The 14,479-nt window shown below is 39.7% G+C and overlaps 1 protein-coding gene across 5 annotated transcripts; it reads left to right on the top strand.

The window, feature by feature from the left end:
* Positions 1–7,022: 7,022 nt before the first annotated feature.
* LOC143486137 (uncharacterized) lies at positions 7,023–14,103 on the top strand. 5 transcript variants are annotated; one of them, XM_076985985.1, is made up of 8 exons: positions 7,426–8,559; positions 9,217–9,288; positions 9,387–9,557; positions 9,642–9,747; positions 10,534–11,165; positions 11,289–11,500; positions 12,101–12,260; positions 12,665–14,103. In XM_076985985.1, exons 1-8 carry the CDS (start codon positions 8,073–8,075, stop codon positions 12,826–12,828), a joined length of 2,004 nt encoding a protein of 667 aa, XP_076842100.1. In that variant the 5' UTR covers positions 7,426–8,072; the 3' UTR covers positions 12,829–14,103. The 5 variants fall into 5 exon arrangements, with proteins under 5 accessions (XP_076842102.1, XP_076842100.1, XP_076842103.1 ...); XM_076985988.1 differs by having other exon boundaries at positions 9,364–9,557; XM_076985987.1 differs by lacking the exons at positions 7,426–8,559; positions 9,217–9,288 and adding an exon at positions 7,023–7,382 and having other exon boundaries at positions 9,364–9,557.
* The last annotated feature ends 376 nt before the right edge of the window (positions 14,104–14,479 follow it).

Here is a 14,479-nt window from a genome sequence, read left to right as displayed (position 1 = left end):
ACGTCTTTACCATAATGCAATGAGTGCGATTGTTGAAAACCATAAACGTGGAAATATAAAATTGTAGAAATTACGCAGAAAAAAATATTTTTACACCCTTTGTTTTTACTATTCGGTTTTAGTGTTTAGTTTAGTTAAATGGGACCTGTTATGTTTTCTGACTTTTCTCTTATATTGTTCATGTAAATGGATTTGTCACATGCACAGTCATAGGTCTACATCATATGGTTTAAGTGAAATGGTTTTTGACTGCTGAGCTACAATATTAATAAAAATGTTAGCAAAAAATGAACGTTAAATTAAATATAAAATTTAATTGTAAAAAGAGGACAGTTCTAGACTTACTTTATGTAATTAAAATAGGATTAAAAGATAATATGAAACATATATATATATATATATATATATATGTGCTCATCCATAAAAGTTTGTATTAATGTGTAGACTATTTTTTCTAAAATGGCAGCTTTGAAATTGGCCTGTAATTTGCCAGTACTGTTGGATCAACGCTGGGTTTTTAAAAAATGGGTTGCACTATTCTTTATAGTTGAACACCTTGCATTGATTTTCAGGACGGTTGAGTCTTTTCAGGACGGTTGAGTATTGTCTATACTGAGTCAACTTTTATGTATTTGTTAACTAACTTGTTGTTTACTGATTGTTTACTTGTAGTTTTGTTGTTTTTTTAGATGTTAATAAAATATATTCATTGCATATTATCTTGAGCCAGTAAACCTGTTTATATATATATTTACGATTAATCAGAATCAATCCATTTTGTGGACTTGAACTGCAGCTGTCACGGTTATCCCCTCCACCACCTGTCAATCATGTATGTTTTGTTTTAACCATGTGCGTCTTCTAGCACCTCCAAGTGATTTGTACCCCGGCCTCCTCTTTATTGGATTCATGTGTTGCTTGCTACGTTTGGTCTATTTATATTCTAAGTTTGGTCTTGTCTGTTGCTGGTCATTGTTTTGCATATACAGCCTGTTTTGTGTTTGTTATGTCTCTGCGTCTTGGCTATGTTTCATGTTCCGACTCCCTCTCTGATTTGACCCAAGCCTGCCTGTACAACCCTGAACATGGACACCCCATCTCGCTCTTCTCAGCATTTGTGTCCGCCCTCACACTCCTCGACACTGCAAGCGTTACTGCGGCATTAGTTAATACGGTCAGAATATCTTCATATACTGTATATTTTCTGCATAATATGGCACATTGTTTAATTGTTTAACATTTTCTCATTCTCAGTTTTATTTTTAAATGTAACACACTCATAGTTTATAGGCCTTTGAATAGGCCTCTTTTTTCATATCATACTCCTGATTGTCACAATTATTGGCACCCGTAGTTAAAATGTGTTAAAAGCCTTAACATATATAACAGTATACTCTCTTAGGGTGTACTCACACTAGGCACGGTTTGCTGGTTCCGTGCTGGGGCCCGGTTATCCCCCCTCCCCACTCCCCCTCTGGCCTGCACTCACACTCTCCAACTGCAGAGGCCAATCTTACGATAATGGCAGCAATATGCAAGGCAAAACACAGGGTGTCCAGGCGAGGATGCTGGAACTCAACCCCAAAGCACTGTGTGTGCCATGTGGCAGCCACACATTAAACCTGGTGGTGGGGGATGCTGCAAAGTCCTCAACCATTTCTCTGGGATTCTTTGGCACACTACAAAGACTGTACAATTTGTTTAGTAGCTCTGTTCAGTGTTGGACCTTCCTTCAGGAGCATGTGAAAGATTTGTCAGTCAAGGCCTTGTCCGCTACAAGGTGGGAGTGCCGTGTGGATGCTGTCAGGGCTGTGCGCTACCAACTTCCTGAGATTGTTGATGCATTGATAGCTGTGCAGAAGCATGCAGAATCAGAATCAGAATCTCTTCATTACACCAGGTGTGTTAAACATACTCTGAATTTGTCTTGGTGAGAGCAACACATGTATGACATGTAACACGTTCACACTGTTGACAAACATAACTCTAAAGGTACAATAAACAATAAATAGACTCTTGTATATAGTTAGTACTAGAAAAAAAGAGCGTAGACAAAAAGACATAAAACAATATAAAATGTAAAATATAAAATTTGTACTGTACACATGTGAGTATGAATATGTGAGTGAATATATATGTATCCAGATGTTCCTGAGGTAGGTTTATGTTTAATAATGTTGTAGATGATGTTAACATTGTATGGCTGTGCAAAATAGCGTAGTGCAAGTGAGCGACATGTCCTGTTCAGTGCAGTTAAGTCCAGTTGGTTCAGTTCAGTGGTTTAAAGACTCAGAGGAGTCCACTGTGGTTAAGGAGAGCTACAGCTCTGGGAAAGAAGCTATTAGCATGTCCTGTAGTGCTGGTTCCAATGGTCCTTAGTCTTCTAACAGAGGGTAGAGTCTGGAAGAGGTGATGTCCAGGATTTGAGGGGTCTGTTATAATTTTGTGAGCGCGCTTCCTCACCCTGCTGGGGTGGATCTCATGAAGCGTTGGCAGGTTACATCCAATGATCTTCTCTGCTGATCTGATGATGTGCTGGAGTCTGGCTCTTTCTTGTGATGTAGAGGAACCAAACCAGGTGGTTATGGATGAGGTGAGGATGGACTCGATGATCACTCTATAGAACTGGATCATCAGGGCCTGCGGCAGGTCAAATTTCCTGAGCTGTCTTAAGAAGAACATTCTCTGCTGAGCTTTCTTGGTGATGTTGATGGTATTCCTCTCCCACTTCAGGTCCCTGGATATGGTGGTGCCCATGAACCTGAGTGACTCTACAGTGGAGACTGCAGAGCCATTGATGTAGAGGGGGGATACAGGGGGTGGGTTGCGTCAGACATCCACCACCATCTCTACAGTCTTGTCTGTGTTTAGCAGCAGGTGGTTGTCGCTGCACCAGGACACCAGCTGATCAACCTCCTTTCTGTAAGCAGACTCATCACCGTTGGCTATGAGGCCCACCAGGGTGGAATCATCTGCAAACTTCAGGAGCTTTACAGCTGGTTCCTTGGAGACACAGTTGTTGGTGTAAAGGCTGAAGAGAAGGAGTGAGAGAACACACCCTTGTGGAACTCCAGTGCTGAGTGTACGAAGGTCTGAGGAGTGTTTCCCCAGCCGCACATACTGTCTCCTGACTGATAGGAAGTTTATGATCCACTGACACATGGAGTCCGGCACTGACAGCTGGGACAGTTTGCTTTGAAGTAGCTGCGGCACAACGGTGTTGAAAGCCGAGCTAAAGTCCACAAACAGAACCTAAGCGTACACTGCAAAAAAAAATCCGTTAAATTTACGGTAAAAGACTGGCAGCTGTGGTTGCCAGAACTTCACCGTAAAAAAATGCTGACAATGTAAAAAACACTATGGTATCTTTTTTGATCTTTCTTTTTTCTTACAGCTTACAATAATACGCTGTAAAATTTACATCTTTTTAAAATAAACCTATTTACGGTGTATCATTTTAAAAACAACTGTTTATCTCTATTATGAACACATTACAACCATTATTATTTTACAGTATTTTATAGTAAAGTCCAACTTCACAGTAAATTACTGACAGGCATCACTCAGGCCGCCCAGTAGTTGCCGCATTTTAAGACAACAAGGCACTTTTATTTTGCCTTAGCAACGTAATCACGCATGAAGCCATGATCACACGTATTAAACACAATATGTGAAACATGAGGGCAGATCATTAGCACAGTAACATTCCACAAACACGGTAGGTAGACTCAGACAGTGTACAATTACATTAACTAATACAAGGAGACTTAAACTAACAAAACACATAATCAAATATATAATCAACAACAGCATGTCATAACACTTACACATAATGCGTATCAATAACGGAGCCGCGGGGGCTCATGGGAAGTAGCGCCGTCCCCCATTGGACCGACGCTACACAATTTTACAGACTTTAAGCAGAAAAGCCTTAAATTTTCTCAAAAATCAGCAGTGCGCCTTGTATGTGCACTGAATTCAAAAATCTGTCCCTGACACAGATACGTAATGTGTACGCTGGCAGCGATAAACTAACCAGAGAACATTACGTAAAACGTAATTGAGTAAAGAACAGCTGGAGAAGCATCTCTACAGTCACCATTCGACTGAAGGCAGCAATGATAGCACAAGACTTGAATATCGAAAACTTTTAAGTGCACCTTATGGTCCAGAAAACACGGTATTCCTTATATGTATAAATATTTGACCCATATTTACAAAGACAAGTTCTAAAATGGCAGTACATTGTCCTATATTATAACATGCTTTACCTTACTGCACTGGCCATATTTTTAGCATTTTCTTTCTGTAGAAATCAAGGTGCAATTTTGCTGATTGATGAATGGTTTTCACTGTAAATTGAAATGTAGGCTACTCATCAGCAAAATCTGTAATTTAGACTGAATATTTTTTTTATTTTTAGGGTAATTCCTTGTTTACTACATTACGGAATTTTCCAATATATTTTACCTAAAATATAGAAATTAACATAAAAAATGTGTGCTTTCTACATATTAGGACTGTATAAATTTTATATACTGTTTATTTTTTAAAAGTAAACTGTTGCATCTGTTACAGTGATATACTGTTTTCTACTTTATGATCTTTTACTGTTGCTATTTTATAGTTTATTACTGTAAATTCAACAAATTTCCAATTCAACATTTTTTACAGTGTAGGTTCCAGGGCTGTCCAGGTGCTGAAGGATGAAATGGAGAGTTAGGTTGACCACGTCATCAACAGATCTGTTAGCTCTGTAAGCAAACTGCAGGGGGTCCAGCAGGGGGTCTGTGATGGTCTTTAGGTGGGTCTTTTGACCAGGCGTTCAAAGACTTTCATGACTACAGATGTCAGGGCGACAGGTCTGTAATCATTAAGTCCAGTGATGTTTCTTAGGGACTGGAATGATGGTGGAGGTCTTGAAGCAGGCTGGAACACAACGGAGCTCCAGTGATCTGTTGAAGATGCTGGTGAAGACTGGTGCTAGTTGCTCACAGCAGTGTTTTAGGATGGATGGAGAAACTGAATCAGGTCCCGGGACTTTCCTCACCTTCTGTCTGCTGAAGAGCCTGTGGACGTCCTGCAGGCTGATGGTGAGACAAACTGGGGGTGGAGGTGTGAGCGCCAGCGTGGGGGAGGAGGGGGGTTGATGACGGGGTGAGAGAGTCTGCTGATTGTCTATTGTTTGAAATCTGCAGAACTTGTTCAGGTCGTTGGTGAACTGTCGGTCGTTCAGGAGGAGGGGGGTTTTTCTCACCTTGTAGCCAGTGAGAAGCTGAAGACTGTTCCAGGCTGATGATGGGTCGTTAGCTGTGATGTGGTTGTTCAGCTGCTCTGAGAACTTTCTTTTCACTGCTTTACCCCTTTCTCCAGTCTGTACTTGGCTTTTTTGTAGACAGCTCTGTCTCCACTCCTGAACGCGGCCTCCTTCTCTTGCCTAAGCTGTTTCAGTTCTATAGAAAACCAGTGTTTGCTGTTACTGTGTTTAACACGTGTTCTGGTTGAAATACAGCTGTCTTCACAGAAGCTCATGTATGACGTCACAGCGTCTGTGTATTCGTCCAGTCTGTCTGTCGCCTCCTCAAACACAGCCCAGTTTGTGGATGTGAAGCAGCCCTGCAGCTTCTCTATGTCTCCACTGGTCCACCTCTTCACTGTTGTAACGGCCGGCTTGTTGGTTTATTTTTTTTTTTTGGGGAAAATAAACACTTACATCCAATCACAACAATACAATCCACCTTTTCCATTTTAAACAATATATCCCATGTACCTCCCCCCAAAATAAATAAATAAATAAATAAATTTTAAGAAAAAGTAACAAACAAAGAACAACCCCCCCACCAGTTTTAAGAACAACATGGTGTCCTTAAGCCACCAGGAAGTAGATGGACATGTAGCAGACGTCCAGTGCAACAATAATGAACGTCTTGCTAGTAAGGATGTGAAAGCAATAATGTCCTTCTGCTCAGAATTAAGTGAGAGTGATGGGTCACAAATCCCAAATATGGCTGTAAGAGGGCAGGGTTGGAGATTAACCCCAAGAACAGTGGACATGATCGTAAAATAGCCCACCCAGAAACCTTTCAGATCAGGACAGAAAAAGAACATGTGACTTAGATGACAGGTGCTACCATGGCATCTGTCACATTTGTCTTCCACGTCCGGAAACATCTCAGACAATCTGGACTTAGAAAAATGTACTCGCAAAACTGCGAGCCTGAAAATATCGAAGCATATGAGAAACAGGGAGTCCGTTTCAGGAGGACAAATTGGCAAAACTATCAAAGACACCATCTACATACAAATATTTAAATTGAGTAATACCCTTGTCATTCCAAATTGAAAACATACCCAGATAGCAACAGGATCTGGGCCGATTCTGGCTTACATTTGGCACTATCGGTTCACTTTCGGCATCAGTTAGCGGCATGTTGGCCAAACTTTTGCCGACAGCTAGATTTTTAAAAAGTTAGATGTTTCGGCTGACTTCTGGCGTGCGCACGAGTAACCAAAAGAGGGCGGGAAAAACAGAGTGAACTGTTAAGAGAGGGATTGCTGTGGCCCGTGAAACAGCTCGTGAAGTGGAACGTTGCAGTTGTGTTTCAAACTGAGAGCTAGTCCGTGTATTGTCTGCACTTCTCCATTTGTATATATACCTTTGTTTGTTCACAAGTAAGGTAGGTTAGGTTACTCAACTGTTTCATTGTTTACTTGTTAAACTATTTACTTGTTCAGACTACACTGCCAGGTATCATCCTAGCTTGATAATTTAATAAATCCTCTTGTTTAAGTGCCTATTTCCAAGTATACTACATCATGTTAGCATATTTTCTAGCTAGATGCACTATTTCTAGACAGTCGGCTTAGCTAGCTAGCCAGAGTTAAACTAGCTAAGCTGGTTAGCAAACGTTTTAGGACTGACATAAATGATTTAGATAAATACTGAAAAATAAACGGAGACAGAAAACCCTGCTGCTCTTTGTTAGTATGTTAATATTATGTCTGTAATGTTACAGCACTAACAAAGCATTGAACAAAAACAAACACAAGGTTAGTTGAAACAAGCCTATTAAACACGTAGAATCAGGTGTGCTCCAGCTTTCTTAAAATGAAAACCTTTAGGTCACCAACCCTGTGTCTTAAACTGTTTATTCAATTTTGCTAACTTCTTATGCTTATAAATAATTTAACTAAATAGTATAATACATATAAATGGTAAGGATATTGTTAAATGCACATTTAAAGAAAGAGAGGCAGATAATGTACCTAGAATGTTTTGCTACAAATAAATTTGTTTTTGTTTTATTTTTTTGCAGTGTATAATGGAACACAGATGGGCATACAGTGAACGCAGTAACATGCGCAAGAGAGCTGTTAAAAGGGTTAATGACATGATTAAATCCTTGGACAGTAATATATCTGCTAGCTTAGGGGTTAACCAAACCCAGGAGGAAAGTGTAGTAGCAAGCTGTAGTGGTGCCGCCAGTAGTGAGTTTGCTGACAGTTATGGAAGTGAAGAGGAGGTTGATTGTGAAATCGAAAGTGAAACTAGTGAAGATGAGGATTCTTCACCTAGTGATTTGAGAAGCTCTTTGTCAGACTGGGCAGTTGAGTTTGGTGTTTCGTTGGTTGCTCTTTCGGCACTTCTGTCCATACTTAGGGTTCACCATCCTTTTCTCCCAAAAGACGGCAGGTCATTGCTTAAAACAAGAACTCAGTATGTGGTGGAAAATATAGCAGGTGGCTCTTTCTACTATTTTGGTATATTAAATACTCTTGGTAAAACATTTCATGAAATTGCTTCTAAAGTTCCCGACAGACATACGTTTAAATTACAGCTAAATTTTGATGGTCTGCCATTGTTTAAAAATTCATCTGTTCAGTTCTGGCCAGTACTGGGCAAGTTGCAAGAATATGCTACAAAAGGACCAGTATTAATTGCTGTGTTCTGTGGTGAATCAAAACCAACTTCATTGTCTGAGTACCTTAGTGCTCTTGTAAAAGAGTTAAAAACATTGAGTGATGGCTTCATCGTGGGTGGAAAGGTTTTTTTTGTCAAGGTATCTTCAGTTATGTGTGATGCTCCAGCTAGAGCCTTCATTAAAGGTATCAAATCCCACACTGGTTATGCTGGATGTGACAAGTGTGTTCAGTCAGGTGTTTACATGAATCACCGCATGACCTTCCCTGAGACTCATGCTGCATGTAGGACGGATGAGTCCTTTAGGGTCAATGCTGATGAAGACCACCATTTACACCAATCACCTTTGTTGGAAACAGACATTGGCATGGTTAGTTGTTTTCCGCATGATTATATGCATTTGGTATGTCTTGGCGTGGTGCGAAAGTGTTTGGATCTCTGGATGGGCAGTACTGGGCCTCTGCGGTGTCGTCTGTCCACACGTGAGAGTGATGCAGTTTCTGAAAGATTAATGGCTTTGAGAAGTTTTGTTCCAGTTGAATTTGCAAGAAAACCAAGGAGACTTTCAGAAAGATTAAGATGGAAAGCAACAGAACTGAGACAGTTTCTACTCTATACTGGTCCAGTTGTTCTTCGAGGTGTGTTGGCAGATGAAGTGTATAGCAATTTTATGTTGTTATCAGTTGCTATTAGCATTTTGGCAAATCCCACTTTTTGTTTTATGTTAAATGACTTTGCAAATACATTGCTTGTCTCATTCGTTGAGCACTTTAGTCAGTTATATGGTCCTGAGTTTGTAGTGTACAATGTACATGGATTAATTCACCTCAGTGATGATGTCAAGCATCATGGACACTTGGATCTTATTTCTGGATTCCCATTTGAAAATTATCTACAGAAATTAAAGAAAATGGTTAGAAAACCACACAGCCCTTTAACTCAAATAATTCGCAGGGTTTCTGAAATGGAAAGCATAAATCCAAAAAACACCACTCAAACACAAGACAACAAGACTCAGACTAACTTGGAGCACAGAGATGGGCCAGTGCCACAGTTATTTACAGGAAGAGTGTGTCAGTTTAGAGAATTAGTTACCAGTGGTGGTGTTATTAGGACGTCAGAAGGAGATAACTGCATTAAGTTTAACAACGCAGTTGTTTTAGTACAAAACATAGTCCTTTATCAAGACAAATTGTACGTTATTTATAAGGAATACAGCAGAAAAGGGACATTTTTTGATTACCCCATTGATTCTTGTGAATTGGAGGTTTTTGTTGTTTCACATTTGTCTTCAGATCTCAGATATGCAAGGCTTGAGGAAGATGTGCATGTGACCAAATATTTTAGGATGCCACTTGAGGTTCAGGGTAGGTTTGTTGTTTTCCCCCTTCTGCATTTGCAGTAATAGGACAGGAAATCTGTTTCTTCTTCATTTGACTTAGCACAAGAGGTATGTACCACATAGTGAGCTTTGTGGATACACAAGAAGTGGAAGTTGTCGCAGCCCTCTGGGTGAAAGATGGTGTTTGCCTGTGGCCTCCATATAAGAGTGAAGGTGTCCAGAGGGCTATCAAAATGCAGGAGCATCCTGGTGACAACTGGACCCCATACAAGATAAAAGTGTTATATACAGCAAGTATGTATAATTACCCTTATGCTTCAATTGATCACTGTTGGGATAATGGATTAATTCGTAAATGTTTTTGTCTGCCCTTAACAGATAATTACAATGAAGCAAGAAGAAAGCTTCCACTTGCGGAGCAACAAACTGATCTCCAGTCAGAAGCTGAGGATGAGTCACTGAAGCCACCAAAAAGGAAAATAAAGTAAGCATTCATGCAATTGTATCACATATGATTGTGCACTTAAAGGACTAGTTTGGGGGAAAATCAAATCAACATGGTTTATCACAGAAGATGCAGTTGATTGGCAAATACATGTTTTACAGTATACAACAGGAGATGTTAAGCTAATGTTTACTTCAAAATCTACGTAAATTTGCTTTTAGATTAATTATAACATTCAAACTAAAGCTGGAATCTAGACCATTAACTAGGTAGCTTGAATGCACCTCAAATTAAAGCAAGGATACAAAATGAGTTGGTTTTTTTCATTAAGTATAAACATTAAAAATAATAAATAAATCTTCATGCAGTTCTATAACTATTAGATTAGAAAACTTGTTTATGCAGCTTATTAAGTTAGGGTAGTGTTTCAGCACTAAATACTCTAGGATTTTTGTTGAGTAGAACACTAATTTCTGCTGATTTTCTTCCACTATATTTCACAATTGGCTAGTTAACTTTCCTCAGTCTTAGCAAAGTTATAATGTCTGTGGATTGATTAGTCTATAGTTATTGCAACCCCTCTCACAATACACTAAGTGACTTTAAAAATTGTTTTTCATACTTCAGGCCCTTAGTAATTGTATCCTACCTTTAGTTGCACAGTTCCAATGAGTGGATTAGAGTAAAAAGTGTTGTTAATCCTTTCTTGTCACATTTAATTGAAAGATTAGTATTTTATTTCTTTTTAAATTACATCTAAAAAATGTTTGTTTACATTTTGGTGGGATTCCATGTTGTAACTAAAAAAATATTTTGTCTCCAAAGACCGAACAAACGCCTGCTTGAAGATGGATATAACACTGACGAAGAGGCCTTGGTTCCCAAGAAGAATTTCTTACCTCAAGCCCCCAGAATAAAGCAACCATTTAAAAAAACCACAGTATCACACCCTAGGGAGTTACATCCGCAGCCTGGTCCTCAGAGACAAAGCAGCGGTACCTCATCTCTGTTGCACCAAATGTCTTCAGCTCAATCATTGTGCTGTGCAACATCAACTTCAGCCACTTCATTCCTGTCAGCAGCCTCACAATTGGGCCAAGAAAATTCATCTGAAAGGCATAGGGAAGTTAGTCTTGGTGCATCTCTTCGCGAGGCTATTGACATATCGGGCCACTCAGAAACTCCTGGTCTAACATGTGATCAGTTATGGCACCAAGACCCTTATGAAGAACAATCACACATCCAGAGTCATCAAATAAACTTGTGGCACCAGGAACCACCAATACAGTCCCAGCACCAGGCAGCTCAACCAGTATGGCAGCAGGAACCACCAATACAGTCCCAGCACCAGGCACCTCAATCAGTATGGCAGCAGGAAGCCACTCCAAGATCAGCCAAGGAAACACTTAAACTTCAGAGGCTCAGAAGTGCCTCAATTTGTGAACAAAATTGTGCAAGTAAGTAATTTTGTTTTATATTATTGTTTCTATCCAACTGGTTGTCAGCTTATGCTGAGTGTATGTTATATTTATCAAATGCCCTAATGTCACCCCTTACTTTTGTTGTTCAATTTGTTTCAGCACTACTGCATGACCTGTTGACAAAGCAGGAAATAATAATTGAGCAACAGAGGAACTTAATAAGAATGGTCCAAAATCTGAAGACTACCAGCACTAGGGAAAATGCAGTTGATTGTGGCTTGGATCAAAGGCACCTTCCTGTTGAAGACCTTTCTTCACTGATGGATCTAGAAAATGATCTCAAATCCTCTCCAGACAAGAGAAAAAAACTGGTATGCAAGATTGTTATAGTTAGTTCTATTTGAAGTACAGTTATTTGCTAGACTAAACACATTGGGCCCTATGTCAGATGCTCATTGTTATCCCTCAAAAAAGTGGTGCACCGCTTGCACATACACCCCCTACTGATTAAGCGTAGAATACAGAATAAGTCAGAGCGCACATGGTTCTTAAATGGAATGGCAAGTGACACGCTGATTGGTTTATTTCATGTTGCGCCCATAACACACCCATAATTAATTTTAATTAATTTTACATGCCTTTTATGCGTTTTGAGCTGCGCAAGGCTTATTTCTCTGTACCCATGATACCAAAGACATATATATTGCCAAAATAGGGCCCACTGTGTAAATTGTAGCTGGTGTATTATTTAAAGCCTTACTGTTTAAAGTCCTTTCAAAAAACATTAGAAAATTTGAGTTATTAGTAGATAATGCCTACGTGATTGACTAAAATGACCTGTAAATAAATTTTTTTCAGGAGTGGTGGCAGCAGAAACAATGAATAATACTATGGTGTATGTGCTGAGAATGTGGTTTGTCACAAAAATGTATAATGCCTGTGTTGCTGATGCATATTTGAAATTTCTCCAGGTGCTTGAACTAGGGCTAATTGGTGGTGCTGATATCAAGGACACTGTGTGGAGAATTTTGAAACAGGCCATTAAAAATAATTTGGCTAAAACTGTCAACTGGCGAGGGGTGAATGGAAAGACAGGCTTTCAAAGCTTGGAGCTGAAGAGTGTTGTAATTGGTAAGTATATTTGCTGATGATTTTATACATCTTATCGGAGCTAATCTTAGACAAATAACAGTTTATACTTGGGCCTGAGGTTATGAAGCATATATATATTTCCTTTTTGCATACTCTCATTTCCTTTTTTAGTTTTAGACCACAGGTTACTCTTCTTGTTAAAGTTATAAAGTGACTTATAAACATTCAATCTATCCAGTCATGTTTTTGAACATTACTACTACTTTTTCTGACCCACCTGCAAAAGCTATAATCACAAAAAGTATCTGTTTATAGTTTAAAGTTAAATCTTTAACATGAGTTAATATTGTGTAAATTATATTTTTTACTTTAACAGTTATGCAACAATAAAAATGCCTACGATTGTACTAATGTCTTCGCATTGTTCTGTGCCCATCTGCTAGAAGCTGTAAGAAGAAACCCACTGTGCGCCAATGCCACTGACATAGAGGTTGAAAAAGTAATAAGAAGATGGTTTCATCTTGCTGGTGATCGGGAGGGTGGGAGAAAGAGGAGGAAACAAATAGCCGAAGACATGGAGAGCAATACATCAGGAAAAAGCATGTAATGGACAATACAATGCCGCACTGGAGAGCGAATAAAGACATTGGACTGTAAAATGAAGCACACTGGACTATACAACAAACCACACTGGAGACTACCTCAAAACACTGGACTATACAACAAACCACGCTGGATGCTACGTCAAAACACTGGACTGTACAACAAACCACGCTGGAGACTACCTCAAAATACTGGACTATACAACAAACCACGCTGGATGCTACGTCAAAACACTGGACTGTACAACAAACCACGCTGGAGACTACCTCAAAACACTGGACTATACAACAAACCACGCTAGAGACTACCTCAAAACACTGGACTATACAACACGCTGGAGACTACCTCAAAACACTGGACTATACAACAAACCACGCTGGAGACTACCTCAAAACACTGGACTATACAACAAACCACGCTGGAGACAAAACACTGGACTATACAACACGCTGGAGACTATCCCAAAACACTGGACTATACAACACACTGGAGACTATACCAAAACACTGGACTATACAACACGCTGGAGACTACCTCAAAACACTGGACTATACAAAAAACCACGCTGGATGCTACGTCAAAACACTGGACTGTACAACAAACCACGCTGGAGACTACCTCAAAACACTGGACTATACAACATGCTAGAGACTACCTCAAACACTGGACTATACAACACGCTGGAGACTACCTCAAAACACTGGACTATACAACAAACCACACTGGAGACTACCTCAAAACACTGGACTATACAACACGCTGGAGACTACCTCAAAACACTGGACTATACAACAAACCACACTGGAGACTACCACAAAACACTGGACTATACAACACACTGGAGACTACCTCAAAACACTGGACTATACAACAAACCATGCTGGATGCTACGTCAAAACACTGGACTGTACAACAAACCACACTGGAGACTACCTCAAGACATTGGGAGCTGGTGACTGCATCAAAAAACGTTATTTTTTGTTATTCTTTCTCTGTCAATTTAGGTCAAAGCTTTCTCTAAAGCCAAGATATGTGTTCACTTTTGTTGGCTTTAATGCTTGAATGTTGCAGGTTAATGCAGCAGACTACCAGTTAATTATGGTTTTGTTGTGATGGTGATATCACAGCCACCATTTTGTTACATTGCTCCTTGTAGGCCTACCCTTTAATAGTTCTACAGTGTTGTCTACTTTAATTATGTTACAAGGTAATGTGGGTAGGTAACTAAGTTTCAGTTGCTTGTTTGCAATATTGCACATATGTTAATAAAATACTTTGTTTATTTGTGACTTGTAATAAAGTGACTTAAATATAGAAATAGGCTTTTTGGGTAGTATTGGCTATGTTGTGGCTTAAATCTGGGTCTTCTGGCTCACCTGTGGGTGAGTTGCGGCTGTATTTTGGGGGTGTAGTTTAAGGTGTGGCTGAGTTTTGGCATTTTTCTGGCGCGGGTTTGGTTTGACTGTGGTAAGTGTAGTTTGGGCCAGTTTTGGGCCGTAATTCCATGAGGCAACTGGGCCAAATCCGGTGGCGCAATTTGGCCCAGATTTGGGCCAGAACTGTTTTGCTATCTGGGTAGAGTCCAGAACTGATGGCGGAAATAAATGGTTGTTATGTAAGGGGCCTAAAGAAGATGCAGCTAAAAATTTGAAATG

This window comes from Brachyhypopomus gauderio, unplaced genomic scaffold, assembly GCF_052324685.1.
Source record: "Brachyhypopomus gauderio isolate BG-103 unplaced genomic scaffold, BGAUD_0.2 sc44, whole genome shotgun sequence".
NCBI lineage: Eukaryota > Metazoa > Chordata > Actinopteri > Gymnotiformes > Hypopomidae > Brachyhypopomus > Brachyhypopomus gauderio.
This window is presented reverse-complemented; position numbering and strand designations above follow the sequence as displayed.